The sequence below is a fragment of the Adiantum capillus-veneris genome, chromosome 2 (assembly GCF_014529385.1).
Source record: "Adiantum capillus-veneris isolate H3 chromosome 2, ASM1452938v2, whole genome shotgun sequence".
In the NCBI taxonomy this organism is placed as follows: domain Eukaryota; kingdom Viridiplantae; phylum Streptophyta; class Polypodiopsida; order Polypodiales; family Pteridaceae; genus Adiantum; species Adiantum capillus-veneris.
The window spans coordinates 38351922-38367897 of NC_140932.1; the positions used below are offsets into that span (position 1 = coordinate 38351922).

Sequence of the window (15976 nt, forward strand, 5' to 3'; positions counted from 1 at the left end):
ATATATATATATATATATATATATATATATATATATATATCTAATATTATCTCCTTAACCAAATCTATCTCTCTCACTCTTAGTAATTCATCCTCTCTACAAATTTTAGGTTCTCTTTGCTACAGGTACATCTCTCCCCGCAGTATCCTTATTGCCTACGGGCAAGAATAGGGATTGGGAGGGAAACTTCTCATCTCTTCACTTCTCTCATATCTACATTTCTCACATACTATCCTAGATGAATAACCCACATGATGATAATTTCTATCGCTTTCACTCTGTACAATCTATTAGAATTAACGTATGGATTAGCCGTAAAATACACTTTCAACAACGTATAGTGTTTCTCTTTGGCCCAGAAAGGCTCAATGAAATACTTCTATCACCGGATCCCATCATACTACCTCTCATAGACTATAATTTTTCTTTTGATGTAAGCGTAGTTATCTTGCTATGAACCAAGAGGATTTGTACACACAATTAATCCCAATCACTAGACAAAATATATATACTACGGTAAGCACAAAGCTACAATTCCAAAGAACAATTCGTAGCCTATTTGGTCAGCCAAGATTGAATGCCATTAACTCATCTATTAACCCTTTCATACTACCCATGATACGATATGACCATAGCCTTGATGTTTTCATCTTTGTGTTGTTTTGACATTCTCTTTTGTGTTCTTTCTTTGTGTGTGTGAGTGCAAGAGAGAAAGAGTGGTTCTTCTTTGATTGCACTTCTTTCCAAACCCTAGTCTTCATGGCATCTATGGTTTAATTCCTTCATATAGTTTTTGTTGAGTTCTCTCACAAACTCTCACAGCCATAAGCCTGGTGCTTCCCCGGCAAGACCGCTAATTTCTCGACAACGTGCAATTGGGCGCACGAGAGAGAGAGAGAGAGAGAGAGAGAGAGAGAGAGAGAGAGAGAGAGAGAGAGAAGGGGGAGAGAAAGAGAAACACACACACACACATTCATACATACATATATATATATATATATATATATATATATTTGTGTGTGTACATACACACACACACACATTCATACATATATAAATATATATATATCTATAGAGAGAGAGAGAGAGAGAGAGAGAGAGAGAGAGGGAGAGAGAAAGAGAGAGTGATTGAGAAAAAAATCTTGCTCCGAAAAGCTCGCCCAAAAATTGATTTTGGAATGAAGCGAGCTTTTTTTTTGAATTGCTCAATTGAGCAATCTGGAAAAAGCTCCCTCTAAAGTTCCCTCCAAAAGCTCACTCCATTCCCATCCCCTGAGTGACTAGCTGTATTGTTATAGTTACCGTAGTAATTACACGTGGTAAATACCAAATTCGACTATATAGTACGACTATGAATAAGTGGCTGACTAAAGCCTGTTCTCGCCATCCACAGAGGGAACCACAAGGGTAAGGCCTTGCAAAAACAAATTTGTGGCGTGCATTGATGTAGGTGTCAACACACCATGCTTGAACTAGAGGATGACCACAATGTGGCATCCTAGGTGTGGCTCCAATTGTCTAAAGTAGTTTTTTGTGGTTGATTCTAGATTAGTGGGAAGAAACTCGTACAAGGTTGGCTAAGGATGACAACACCTTATCCCTCGGCAAGTAACAAGCTGAGTGCTTTGATAGTTTTGCTCATGATGATTCTGCAGGATTCTATTGTTGTGTAACCTATAGATATATATTCAACCACTACAGAGGCTTTAATGCCATCAACAAGAGCGGATTCAATTATATATACCATCTTAACCCCGCTCTTGTGTGTGTGAACATGTGTGGCCTTGTGACTTTATTATTTTCAAATAGTTCCCCTCTGGTGTGGAGGGTACCTATAGACAGGGGTCAGATGTAGGAGCTTAGGACATTGTATACCGGTTGACGTAGCTTTTGATGTCCTATTTATTCTGCTTATGCGGCTATTGCCTAGCTTTTTATGTGTTTTATTATATTGTGATGCAAAGCTACAACTAGATTTGTGTTTGGAATGCAGTTAGGTATGTCTTTGATGTTCTTTGGATGCAGTTTTGGCACCTTCTTGTGGTTATGCATTTTTGTTTTAAATTGCACTCACAATTGTTTCGTTGAGAGTGTTCATGCTCTCATGTATGTGTTTTGGCCGAGATGATTGAGTTGTCTATGCCAATCTTGACTACTTTATGGTAGTTGGTCGTTGAGACAATTTCTATAAAGTTTACACTCACTTTTATGCCTCTTTTGTTTTGATTGAGTTCTTCTCCAATGCGAGCTGCTTGAGCTGCATCAGGGAAGCTTTGGCACCAACGCTAGTAGGTCAATTAGGCCATTGGAGATCCTCTTCTGCAACCCCTCCATAGGACATGTTTTAATGGTTATCCGTGAGGCTTTGCTCTTTAGCAATGTTGGCTTGACAATGTTTCAAAGCTTAGGCCAACAATGGCCTTGAAAATTAAATTTGAATGAAATTATAATGGGTAACGAGCTGGAGTAGGACTCAAAATTTGGAAAACTTTATTGCACTACAAACCGGGAGGAGCAGAGATTCGGACAGAAGTAAAAGAGTAGCAACAATGTCGTGATGGATGAAACAGAGCCTTCGAAGGTTTCAGGATGTGGAGCGTATCTATCAAGAAGGAAGACGATTGTCAGAGGAGAAAGCCTCTGTCTTTGTGCAGGAATGTATAAAGAGAAGTGACATAAGCTGTGGTAGATTAGTTCACTCCGTCCTGCTGAGCAATGGTGTTCAATCTGAGTCCCTCCTACAAAGCTATCTTCTCCGGCTGTTTTACTCTGCCGATTCCATGCTCGAAGCGAATTTGGTGTTCTGTGTGGTGCATCAGCCTAATATTTATGCCTGGCATGCCGTAATCTCTGGGCACTTTACGCATGGGCTCTACAACAGAGCCATTGAACTTTTTTTTACTATGCAAGATCAGCAAGTGAGCCCAGGAAGGTGTACATTCTTGTGCATTTTGAAAGTCTGCGGCCATTCAGAAGCACTCATGCAAGGGCAGTTGGTTCACGAGCAGATCGTCACCCAAGGACTTGAAGTTGAAATTGCTGTTGCAAGCAGTTTGATTGAGATGTATGCAAAATGTGGGAGTGTAGATGAAGCATATCAAGTATTTGAGAGCTCTGAAAGTAAGGATTTGGTTTGTTGGAGCACAATGATAGCAGCATTTTCCCAGAATGATCAAAGTCTGACTGCAATTGAACTCTATATCAAAATGGAGGACGAAGCATTGAAACCAGATAGAGCTGTATATTTGTGCATTCTTCGAGCATGCAGTAACCTTGGCGCGGTTAGGCAAGGCATGCTAGTGCACGAAGAAATTATTGAAAGCACCCTTGAATCTGATTCTTTGTTGGGCAGCAGCCTCATTGACATGTATGCCAAGTGTGCTTGTCTTGAGGATGCACAAAGGGTGTTTGATTTATTAAAGCATCCGGATGTTATCACATGGAATGCGCTGTTAGGAGGTTACAGCCAACATGGTTGCTGGCCCCACACTCTAAATCTCTTTGAAAAAATGCAAGCAAGTGGGACAGAGCCTGACAATGTCTTCCTTGCATCCATTCTACGAGCATGCAGGGATACAGGATCTATCAAGAATGCGTGTCTCATGCACAAAACCTTGATTCTCTCTGGCCTTGATTTGAAGTTATCAATTCAAGACATGCTTGTTGGCATGTACTTCAAATGTGGAGCCTTAGAGGATGGATATAAGATTTTCAAAACGATGGCAGAACGAAGTTTGTCTGCATGGAGTTCAATTCTGGGAGGTTGTGTCCAGCTTGGGATGGCCGCCCATGCACTAGATCTTCATGAAAGAATGATTTTGGAGAACATGCATTCTGATGTTTCTATACTTGTAACTGTTCTGAAAGCGTGTAGCAAGCTACAAAATTTATGGCAGGGTAAGTCAATACATGCAAGAGTATTCTTCCATGATTTGGAAGGAGCATTGGTTATTGGTAATGCTCTTATCGACTTTTACATGAAGTGCCAATGTGCAGAAATGGCTCAAAAGGTGTTCGAGGGCTTACCAGATAAAAACTTAGTGACTTGGAACTCCATGATAGCTGGTTATGTCAACAATAATCAAGAGCTTTTTGCCAGGAAACTCTTTCAGGAAATGAAAGTGGAAGGCCTTGCTCCAGATGATTTCACCTATGCTGCAATGATGAAATCATGCGGAAGTGCCAAGGCCCTAGGACTAGCTAGATTGATACATGAGCAAGTTGTTGCTTTTGGATTTGAAGCAGATGCTTTTGTAGGAAGTGTGATTGTTGATACATATGCTGAATGTGGGACGCTAGAGGATGCCCATGAAGTCTTTGAGAAGCTGCCTTGTAAAAATGTTGTCTGCTGGAATACCATGATAAGCAGACACGCCCAACTTGGAAATGGCATTCAAGCACTTGAACTGTTTGAAACAATGCAGGGGGCTCAAATTGGTGCTGACAAGCTAACATACCTGTGCATCCTACAGGTGTGTGGTATGCTTCTCGCTGGATTGTGGAAGCACATAATGATTATACATGATCTTATCGTGCGGGGTGATCTGGAGTCGGATCTTTTTCTGGGGACTGCACTTGTTGACTCTTACGCAAAAAGTTCAAACCTTGAGGCGGCGCGCAAAGTATTTGATATTATGTCAAATCGGACTGTTGTTACCTGGTGTTCTATGATTGCAGGATATGTGCAGCATGGACTAGGCTCTTTTGCGCTTGATCTCATTAGCAAAATGATTTCTGTGGGCCTCAGACCAGATAGATCCACATTCTTGGTTGCCATGAAAGCTTGTGTTGACACTGGGGCAGTAGACCAGGGACGGCTGATTCATGACTGGATCATAAGAGATGAGCTTGAGCTAGATTTAGACATATGCAGTGCAATTATAAATTTCTATGGAAAATGTGGAAGCTTGCAAGAGGCACTGAAAGTTTTTAGTTCTTTACCACATCGAGACTCCATATGCTTGAATGCATTAATATCAGGATATGCAAGTCATGGTAGCAGAGAATCAGCTGAACAAACATTTGCAGAACTTCAGAGGGAGTGTGCGAACCCACTTAATGAAACCTACACCAATGTTCTCACGGCTTTTAGTCATGCTGGCCTAGTAGAGGAAGCTGGTGAATGCTTTAGAGGTATGGGCATTAACCAGCAAATGCTACTGCAGTACACGTGCATGATTGATCTTTTTGGCCGTGCTGGGCGCATGGAAGAAGCAGTGGAGGTCTTGCAAACTATGCCAGATTTGCCCGATGTTACTGTATGGTTGGTCTTTTTGGCAGCTTGTAAACTGTATGGGAATTTTCAGCTAGGAAGAAATTGCTTCAATGAACTTTGTCGCTTGGATATAAATGTGGCAGCTGGCTACATGCTTATGTCTGATATTTATGCCGACTCACATAAAACAAGAGGGGTTGTGGAAGCAGTGGCGTAACAAAAGTTGTACAGTGTTTTGCCAGGAGGATATTTTGAAGATTTGAACCAAAGGCAAATCAACTTGACAAATCCAATGGTAAACTCAAAGCCTCTTTGAGATGTGTAAACCTTGCATGAGCGATGAGCCCAATCCGGCAAGTAGTCAATCAAAGATATACAGAGGTGATGCACACTTGCAAGATTTCATAAACGTGGTTCACTGCAATATCCTGTAAATATATCTGGGGTCAGAAATTTGCGCGGCATCATGCAAGATGCTAAAAATGGTGTAAAATTCATGAGAAGATTGCTAATCAGGGACGTGGGAAAAATACATCATGCTTGGCAGTGAGTTGGGTAAGCTAGGCAGCGTTGATGATGCATCCGAGTCGGATTAGCAAGCCCCCCGTGCGGATCAGCTCTTAATGCTTTTGCGGAGCTTTCTGTTTGGGATTCCATCTCCTGGAATGCAAGATTTGCAGGGTCAAGAAGCTCTAAAGGGGATATGGTCAGCAAGGGCTGGCCAAGTTTTGAACGGACGCAAAATTCTTCCTTGGTTTTCTGTCTGGGATGCCGTCTCTTGGAGTGCAACCTTTGGTCTGCCAATTGCGCCCCCAATGCTTGCATTTTGAAGGCAAGATGTCCATGTTGGCAAATAAATTCATTCATGAGATCAAATGGCCGTGGCAAATAAGTGGTGCTTCTCAATGCTTTGGTCAACATGTATGCCAAGTAGGTATAGTGTTTTTTTTTTACTTTAGCGAGCCGGGGAGCTCGGCAAAGATGCCTGGCCTACTCTCGCAATGTGAAACTTTTGTCACTAATTTCAATCTCAGTTAGAGACCTTAGACACCGCCGTGGGGATGGATAGCCCGTCAATTTTTTTGAAATTGCACCCTTGTTAGTTTATCCAAGGGATCCCTGGGCACAATATGCCAAGCATAGTGCCTTTTTGAAAGCACAACAAGTCTTAGAGCTAGGTCGCACCTGGGGACAGCAGGGGGAACGAGCAGCGATGAATGCTATTGATAGTAAACTCGCTGGAATCTCATAGCCCTGCAATCATCCCACTAATCCACACAAATATGAAGGTATTAGGCTATAATTCAGGAAGCAAAGCAAGCAGCGCATGTGGCGGAAGCCTCTCGCCAATGAAACGTCAAAGCTAATTCACTTTTCAGCGCATTCCTCTCGTCAACTGTCATTTCCAGCTCCTTCCCTTGTGGGTGCAGCTTTATCCCCACTGCCCCTGCTCACCTTCGGTGCGACTCGGCTCTTAACAAGCATCAGGTTTGGGAAAGCACAATATGCCAAGCATAGTGCCCTTTTAAAGGCACAACAAGTCTTAACAAGCATCATGTTTGGGATCGAGTCTCTTGATTGCAAGATAGGGGCAATGCCAAGATGCTATGGGTAGATTTCAGTGAATGAGCGACAAAAATCACTCTCAAGATGTGGTCTCTTGGACAGTTGCACTTAAAAAGTACTTAAAAAGTGGTATATGCCTAGCAAGCACCCAAGGAAGCTTTGGAATGGATGCAAGAGAAGGGCATCACCCTCTACGCTATAACTTTCATAGATGTGTTCACTGCATATAGTCACTCAATTGTAGTGAATAAAGCCCAAATGCATTTCAATTACATAAGCCAAAAAAATATGGCATTATACTGAGCAAAGAAAAGTATTTTTGTGTGGTTCATTTGTCTTGAAATGCATGGCTGTTTGACAAAGCTAGGAAATTGTTGCAATGGTGCCATCATGTGATCACCCTCTTGCTTGGTTTTCTCTTCAAGGCGCTTATAAAATTTGAAAGAATGTGAAGCTTGGCAGTTTTGCCTTTGAGCGTGCAATACAACTAGATTGTTGAAATGGGGTAGCAAATGTCTTCTCGAGTAACTTTTGCGTTGGCATGCATGATGATAGGGAACTAGGCTTGCTTGGTTGCCTTGCCATAGCAATTTATGTTTTCAAGATATGATAGGATATTGTTGGTAACTTTCTTGGAGTTTTTTTGAACAAGAACTATATTTATGTGATGTGAAAGGTTGAATGAGACACATCTGTGCACTCTTCGGGAAAAGTGTGCCTTAGCTTAGCCTTGAGTCGGTTGCAAAATCAAAGTAGCCGGTTGAGGGGAGGGCAAGAAGGAGAAAATTCCGCTTAAAATACATAGAAAATGGTGTAATTTTGCAAAAATACTGGCTAGTATTGTAAAATTTCCGGTTCAGATTTGTCTTGGAGGGATTTTTGTATGTTTGTGAAAGTGATTTTTCCCGAACACTGCATCTCTGATACTAAAACAACCATAATTGTTTTAATAGAATCAAAATCTATTCTTTCATTAAGAACAAGTCTTATGAGTAATCTGTTCATTTGGAGAATGTACAATCCAAAATCTTGCCCTTGAGAAACTACGAAGAAAAGCAAAACACCAGTTAAACTTCACATATTGTGAAAATTCAAAGCTATAAAAACAAGTGAGAATCACGGTGGCTTTCTAAAATAATTAGAACGTGATAAAATCATTAGGTTGAGTTTTAAGTCGAATCAGTGTTCAAGAAAGGATTGCCTCAGCTTAACCTTGAGCCGGTTGAAAATGCAGACTATCTGGTTGCAAACCATGGTAAAGGGAAGAAAAACTGGTGAAATATGTGAGAAAATAGTTCAAAAATCGTGCAAATTTTAAATTTATGCTAGTATTTTCGGTTCGCTTCTTTTGTGGGAAGGAAACTCAATCGACGACCGCTTAATAAAAGAGACTTTCTTGAATATTGACTAGAATTAAGTTATAGAATGTAAGAAAAGTCAAGCCATGTGAGGCTCTGAAATGAAATGTGCAATTAAAAAAACTCATTAATATATATGTGTGTGTGTCCATAGAATTTACTAAAATTATGCAAGTGAAGTTTCACTTTAACATTCCAAAAACAATAGAATGCAAAAAAGGTAAGGACATGTCACGATATGAAATGAAAGTGAAATAAACATTTAAAGTAAGTCTCCATCATGCACTGAAAACAATGAAAGTCTCGTTAACCCAACACAACACTAAGGTTTCTTGTAGAAAGCAAAAAAAGGAGAAAACACACAAACTAACTGAGTGTCATATAGAAGGATGGTGGAGAGATGGCACAGTCTCTCTAAAATTTATAAGAAACAGCTTCCATGTCCTGCCCTGTAGTCCGGTTTCTAAAATATAGGCATGGTAAGTCAAGAACGAATTAACGAACCTAAAATTCTTCTTCATAAGTTGATGTTGGCATTGACGTTAGTCAATGTTTGTGTCACTGCAATTCAATTTGACAAAGAGATGTAAATTCAAGGAGTCAATTCGTAGAGAAAATACAAAATAACTTCATTCACCAATTAAAATTCAAAGAAAAATAACATCATTGCATACATAAACATATGTACCTGTTTGGAACTTTAGCAATGTATTTTTGGACTACATAAGGAGTCCTTAGTGAAGAGTGGATTTTTGGGTGCAAATCTGGGCCATTGGAAAAAGCTTGTCAATTAATGCCACAGGTAAAGCTAATGACAATTTCAAATTAATTTGTTTAGGACCTTGTGAGAGGGTGTTGACATTTGTGTACCTGTCTGTAGGCCTTATGTAGGCCATAATGAATTTTCACCTTGTTGTGGGTGCGTTCATCTCAATAAGGGGAGCCATCCCATTATTGGCCCTTGTATCCTACACCCTTTTCTTTTGCGAACACATAGGACATGATGTTGCTACTGTATATATACTACAAGCTTTAACCTATTGGCTTCGATAATATTGCAATGTCATCTTGTATACAATAAAAGAATCAATACCCTTGTAGTTGACTAATTATTCCATTTAACTCAGGTTTTACTTATCAAGCTTTGCTTACGATCAATACTTTCTCGCCTCATACCTTACCCGAGTTACTCAAGAAGTGAAGATGGCCCTTGCCGAAGATTTAGAAATTCTCTCATGTAGGAAAACGGAGTCTTTCTTAGTGTTTTTCATACAATGCATAACATCATGAGCTTCTGCTCGAGAGGCACCGCATACCTAGCTAGGTACGATTGGGGGCAAGGGACCACCGCCCCCCCATCGGGCCGGCAATCTCCTGCCCCCAATGGTACCTAGCTAGGTATGCGGCACCTCCCTCACAGAAGCTCATGATGTTGAGGTATGTCGCAATGTGGGAAATGTTGTGAGAATTTGTCCAAAACTTCTTGTGATATATTGTCTACAAAGCTTAACTTGCCTTTACATAGTTGAAGCCTCACTTCAGCCATAAGATTGTATTGTTGGTTGTAGCGAAAATCCACTACCTAAATCACAACTGCATGAGAGAAACCCTGTGATTAGTTGAGTCAATTTACAATGGTTAGGAGCCATGCAAAAGTCCAAGCAAAAACATAGAATACACAAGAAGTTTTGGATAAATTCTCACAATAATTCCCACATTGTGACTTACCTCAACATCATGAGCTTTTGTGAGGGAGGCACCGTATACCTAGCTAGGTACGATTGGGGGTAGGGGACCGCCGGCCCGGTGGTCCCCTGCCCCCAATCGTACCGAGCTAGGTATGTGTTGCCTCTTGAGTAGAAGCTCATGATGTTATGCATTGTATGAAAAACACTGAAAAAGACTGTTTTCCTACGTGAGAAAATTTCTAAATCTTCTTGTGATACAAGCCGTGCTTGTAAGTCTTCAGAGTTAGCCATCCAAACAATAGACTTTTAGCACGGGTTAAATTGCTTCGAAATTGGCCATTGCCCAATCAACATACTAGATGGTCTATTTGGGAAAAAAATGGAAACTAAACCAAGTCAAAAGGTAATTCTCCTCAAACTAGAAAATATAAAAGTAGCACTCATCTACAACAAATTTGGTATCCATCACCAAAAGAACCAATATCTCGACTAAGTTTCATGTGCAACCAATCAATTTATGCATGTCCAACATTCCATTCCACTAGAAACACATAATCTACTGATTTGAAGTAACCTTTGAAACCATGCTAGCCATCAATGTATGATGGAATGCGTAACATTGGTTTTTGTACATCACTCTAGTGAAAGTGAGTACCATTTTTGTGCTAAACCAGACATCACGCATGTCCTAATGGCAAAAGATAAAACATTATTATAGCCACCGCTCTAATTCGACAGTTTGAAGTTGCCTTTGCAAATGGCAATTTCTCAAAAGCGTAGGAAGGTGAGGCAATCAGACAATCTTTGATATGAAATTGACATCATTTCTCAAGTTTTCATAAGAGAAATGGAGCTACCATGGTGAAAGACAAACTATACACACCACACCATGTCATATATATTTAATTTGATTTAAAAAACATGGAAAAGATATAGGGTAAGGGAGCCAGTTTAGAGGCGTTTTGTGGAAACGTGATGTTTTTTGGGGGGATTGTGCAAATCTCATCATTTTCAATATTTACGCATTGCACGAGATTCCTCATGAAAAGGTGAATCTATTGATACCAGAATCAATATTTTTTAGATTTTATTTGAATGCTCCATTTGAAACAATTAAGCTTTTGAGGCATTTTGAAGCATTAGAGACACTCAAGACCCAATATTGGTACACTTTTCAGCAAATCACAACATGACACATAAGCAAGATTCTTAGAATATGCCAAATTTCTTGCCTCTAAATTGGGGGTGGATATGTATCTAACTTGGGGGTCAAAAAATTTCGTCTCTAAACTGGCTCCCTTACCCTAGTAGAACTTACTAGGACTCTCCAAATTTATGACGAGTGTAGATTTCAACAAAACCATCTTGTACTATTCCTTTGTTTTATGCAAGTATCCTTTGGCTCTTAACCAACTATAGATTAATCACTAGGACCTTGTCCCCTAGGACCCTTATCTTCACCTCACCTTTGAAGAAAAAAAAAAAAAAGAATCTCGGTCCATAAGCCGGGAAAAATAAAAGGATCTTGGTTCATAAATTGGGGAAAACCATACAGATGGAAGTGGGCGGTGATCCATGGACATTGCCTTACTACGAGACAAGAGAAAAGGCTCGCCAACAAAAATACAATCACTTATACTATAAATTTATAACATGCCAACAAAAAATGAGGTTAGCCAACAAAAAATAGATCAATACTGATAAATAAATAAGTACTCACCATTAGACACCAATCAATCCACTTCGACTTTGAACTATTGATCCTCTTTGGCATTAATAGACCTTGGACCCTCTTGAACGTCAAAATTGCAAATGTGAATCCTCAAAAAAATAGTTTTTCCCTATTTCTGTATGCTTCTTTTAATAGATTTCTTTCACATTGCTTCTATTACTGGTGGATGTGCACTGTCTCCTTAACTTTTTTTTTGCAAGAAAAAGATCCTTTCATTAGTTAAAATAACTATCAAATGGGCTACAACCTACCTCTACTAGAGAGGGCTACATCAAAATGTGGGTATCTCCCAATGAAAAGGTAAGATATGTACAATGACGCCTAAATCAAGGTATGGGAGGAGGAAACAACCACATTGTTGAGTGATGTTGTCATCTAATTGCCCCATGAACCATGGGGAAGAGATGGCCCTAGTCGCCAAAGTTGCAAGGAGGACTCGCCGTGCTCTTGCATGGAGTCAGATTTACCTTGAAGCCTCTCAAATTGTCCCTGAGTGTATGGGTCAACTCTAGCAAGATGTCATGTACACTTTCCATAGGTGGGATAGGTCGAGCCTTGAAGATGTGGAAGCAATGAGCTCTCCATATGAACCAAAATGTCAGGCTACAAATGAGCTCCTAACAACACTCTCTATTTTTTCTACACTCCTCGTGTACAAGCTCTATTGTGGGCTAGAAGGTAGGCCATCCTGCATGTATAATCACAATCATCCTTTTGATTGAAGCCATCTCAAAACAAAGTGCTAGGCCTGTGAGGGTGCTACATGCGGGAGCGCAGAGGGCCTGTAAAATACACAAATAGCATATGACAAATGACAAAACCACAAATGCGCATACTTGAAAGCATTAGACACACAAATCCTAAAATGAGATTGGTAATAGAGAGCAAGATAGAACAATCGAGAATGTGCGAGTGCAGCTCCTAAAGCGGAATGATACATAGGCACGGTGAGAAGAGACATAAGAGAGGAGAAGAATGACACATAGCACTGGGTACAATCTCCCCCATGCAAGAGTGAGCATTTTCCTCTTGCATGTATTTATTTAAAGATTTTTTGAATGCTCAAAATGAATACAAACTTTTTGCCCGGACATAAAGTGGCCATAGCTCATAATGAGCTCTTTAATAATACAATATCAATAAACGTAATATCCCTTTTGCATTTTATATTGATCGCTTATGCTTTTGCAACCTGTCAGCAACATTGAATAAATATATAGACATTTTCATTACATATCTCTCTGTTAGAAAAGTAGCTGTTCTCAATTGCTAAGTTAAGAATTTGTAAATCATACTTGTCAAAAGAAATGCTTAAAATCTAGTGTCAAAAATATCAAGGAACAAAATAAAAAATCATAAGTTTAAACAAATAAATATGCTTATGTTTGTCGTCATCCACATGCTACATATTCTGGTGTCCCATCCCACGAGAATAAGTAGAATATGTCATATCCTGATATATCATGACATCATTGACCACATTCATCGTTTAATAATTAATTCTTGTAAATTTCAAGTCCAATTTTTATACACAATGTCGACAACCAATCATCATAAACCAAATCCAAATCCAAGTCCAATTCCAAATCCAAAATCACTTTCATTATATATATCTTGATAACAAAATCACACTAGGGGCAATGGTGGACATCCAATGTAGCATGATTTTGTAACCCGTGTTGCCTAAATTGGCGAATCGACACCAATGAGGCTTGCTGTCGAACTTGATGAATCTGCACTAGTATTGCTTAAACCGACAGATTTGCACTGATAATGTTTAAACTAGTAATTTTGTTGTTTGTTGGTGTGCTGTCTAAATTGGTGAGTTTTTACTCATGCTGTCGGCAAATCCGCACAGTTAATTAATCTTTCCTAAATTGGTGAATCTACACCCAACTGAGCATATACACGCTACCTAAATCGACGAATTTGTGTGCATGGGACCAATGGACTAAACACATTGGAGAGAGCGAATGTGAACACACCTGAAAAGACAACAAAAATGCCTCTCTATAGCTTAGGGTACTCACAAAACCCCACTCCTCTCAAAGATACCTTCAAAACAACACACTTCCAATAGTAGAACCTCGTATGCACACACACCAACGCACACATGCTCTGTCAGATCACCAATTGATGCACACACTGCGATTTGGCATGCTCCAACACTTCCTCGACACACAACACCTCTCTCTCTCTCTCTCTCTCTCTCTCACACACACACACACACACACACACACACACACACACACACACACACACACACACACACACACACACACACACACACACACACACACACACACACACACACTCACTCACGACCTGGGGTGTACACATGCTCACATGCACTGACAAACAAGCAAGGTAAAAAGGGGGGAAAGGAGAAGACGACACCACAAACCAGCAATGATTGCTGCACTCTCATTCAAAAAGCACCATGTACAATCTCTCTGGGCCGTAACATGGCCAACTTCTTCACAAAGAGGGGTACACGCCTCCCTCACACTTCTTGGCACTATAGGCACACATATGTCTGCAAAAAATCCCAAAAAACCCCTCTTTTGGCTCCCAAACAATCCTCCTATTGCCTACGAAAAAGCCCCAAAAATTAATTAGAAAACCTCTTTTATAGAGGTGCTTTCACCTTTTTAGAAGATACTTTCTCATTGGTAGTTTGACTTAGTGAGTTGGAGAGGGCGGTGCCCCTTTGCTTCCTGAGGTTCCATTCCTTTCTATCACTTGAGCTTGGAGCACTAGCAATGTCGCTAGTGCTTAGGTACAAAGATACATGTCCTCAATAAATGAATTTGGGGGGAGGGGGACCGTGGATGACAAGCGCCCATATGTGATCAAACCCAATGGGCGTCGTCATCCATGAGCCACAATTGCCACCAGCCACAATTGGACTCCCCAATATCGCTCAAAACTAAAATGAGCACCACTGATAGACGCACAATCACCACGATTGTGTACCTTCATGAGCGGCATGCCGCCCATGCACGTACATGAGGAGGGGAAGGGAGAGCTCCCTCTCTCTCCCTTTGTAGCTTATAGTAGTGCATTGCTCCCATATATATACCATGATCTTGTTGGCCCACACTTCCCATGTGGGACTTGTGATCTGCCACATGTTGTCACCACGGTGCTCACCCCCCAAGATTTAAAACAACCTCCAAGAAATGCTTCAAAAAAACAGTTTTTGGTGCTAATATTGAGACACTCCCATTCTTTGCTCCCATGCCAGATTGCCCTTCTGCAAAATTCTCTTGGAAGACAAGAGTTTGGACTTCAACTCCCATTCTATGATTTGAAATCTGACCTTTCCTTGTCCCAATCGACGTGCCCAAAAATGGAAAAAAATTGTCCACTTTCCTTCGATCGCAGCTTCTACTATATATTTCTCGTGCTTGGGGTTTGGATTGACAAGCTGTCACTTACGAGTGGCTTCACATATTTCCCGCTATCTCTTAAGACCTTGGTGTGCTTAAGAAAACCCTTGATGGCACACTCACCAAGACAACCAAACTAGCACATACCTAGACCCCGTTAAAACTTCATCTGCACATAACTTGGCCCTTCGGAATCTGATTGATAGTCTGAAAAGACCAACACGCTCCATCATGTGATTAGTTCAGATCTAGCACCATCACCTACACTTCAAGGCTCAACCGTACGTGTCCACTCCACCCCATTGTGGATATGCAAATCCACTTTCAAATTGTAGTATCTTGCTCATCATAGCTCCGATTGAGGAACTGTCTGAACCAACTTGGAGAGAATCCTAAGGACACTACAAACACCTTCAACCTACAACTTTTGACCTTTTGGCATCCATCCTAGTTAGCCTTGAAACAAGATTGTCTAGCCTCAAAAACCACCTCAAGCATACATCCCTTGACACCCTTGCATGCCCTGGATCTTTAGATTCACTTTAGCACCTTGGCATGTACCTGTAGACACCCATAACTCTCCATTGCTCTCTCCATATCACCGACCAACTTTGGATGCACCAACATTAACCAATCCCCTTGTTGAAAATTCATGTTCAACCACAAACATGCTTATTGAAATTTGAAACTGCAAGACAAAGCAAACACTATACAAAAAATAAGAAACCACTATCATATGTACAAATTCTTATTCCTACTTCATGCTGCCTCCTCTTGAGCGAGTTGCCCAACCCCTTGCATCGCATCATGGTTGCCTCCTGGATCCAATACATATCTCTGATCACATTCATCATCTACAATAGCTTCATGTAGTGCTACACCCATGCACATAACCAACCACACACATAAAATGCCCATAGCATACCCTCACTGGTTAAAGAATCACCCTGGCCAACCTGGTTCAAATAAAGCACCATAGTTCTGACCATCATGCTTCATAGACATACCTTGCCCTCCCTCCCAAC

The 15976-nt window shown here is 40.6% G+C and overlaps 1 protein-coding gene across 1 annotated transcript; it reads left to right on the forward strand.

Moving 5' to 3' along the window:
- Positions 1–2478: 2478 nt before the first annotated feature.
- Positions 2479–7112, forward strand: LOC147462645 (pentatricopeptide repeat-containing protein At5g27110-like). Its single transcript, XM_086484766.1, has one exon. The coding sequence runs from the start codon at positions 2562–2564 to the stop codon at positions 5430–5432; it is 2871 nt and encodes a 956-aa protein (XP_086340892.1). The 5' UTR covers positions 2479–2561; the 3' UTR covers positions 5433–7112.
- Positions 7113–15976: the final 8864 nt, after the last annotated feature.

What these genes read in the sequence shown, in the direction of transcription:
- LOC147462645 (XM_086484766.1), top strand. Translation starts at nt 2,562, where the DNA reads ATGAAACAGAGCCTTCGAAGGTTTCAGGATGTGGAGCGTATCTATCAA.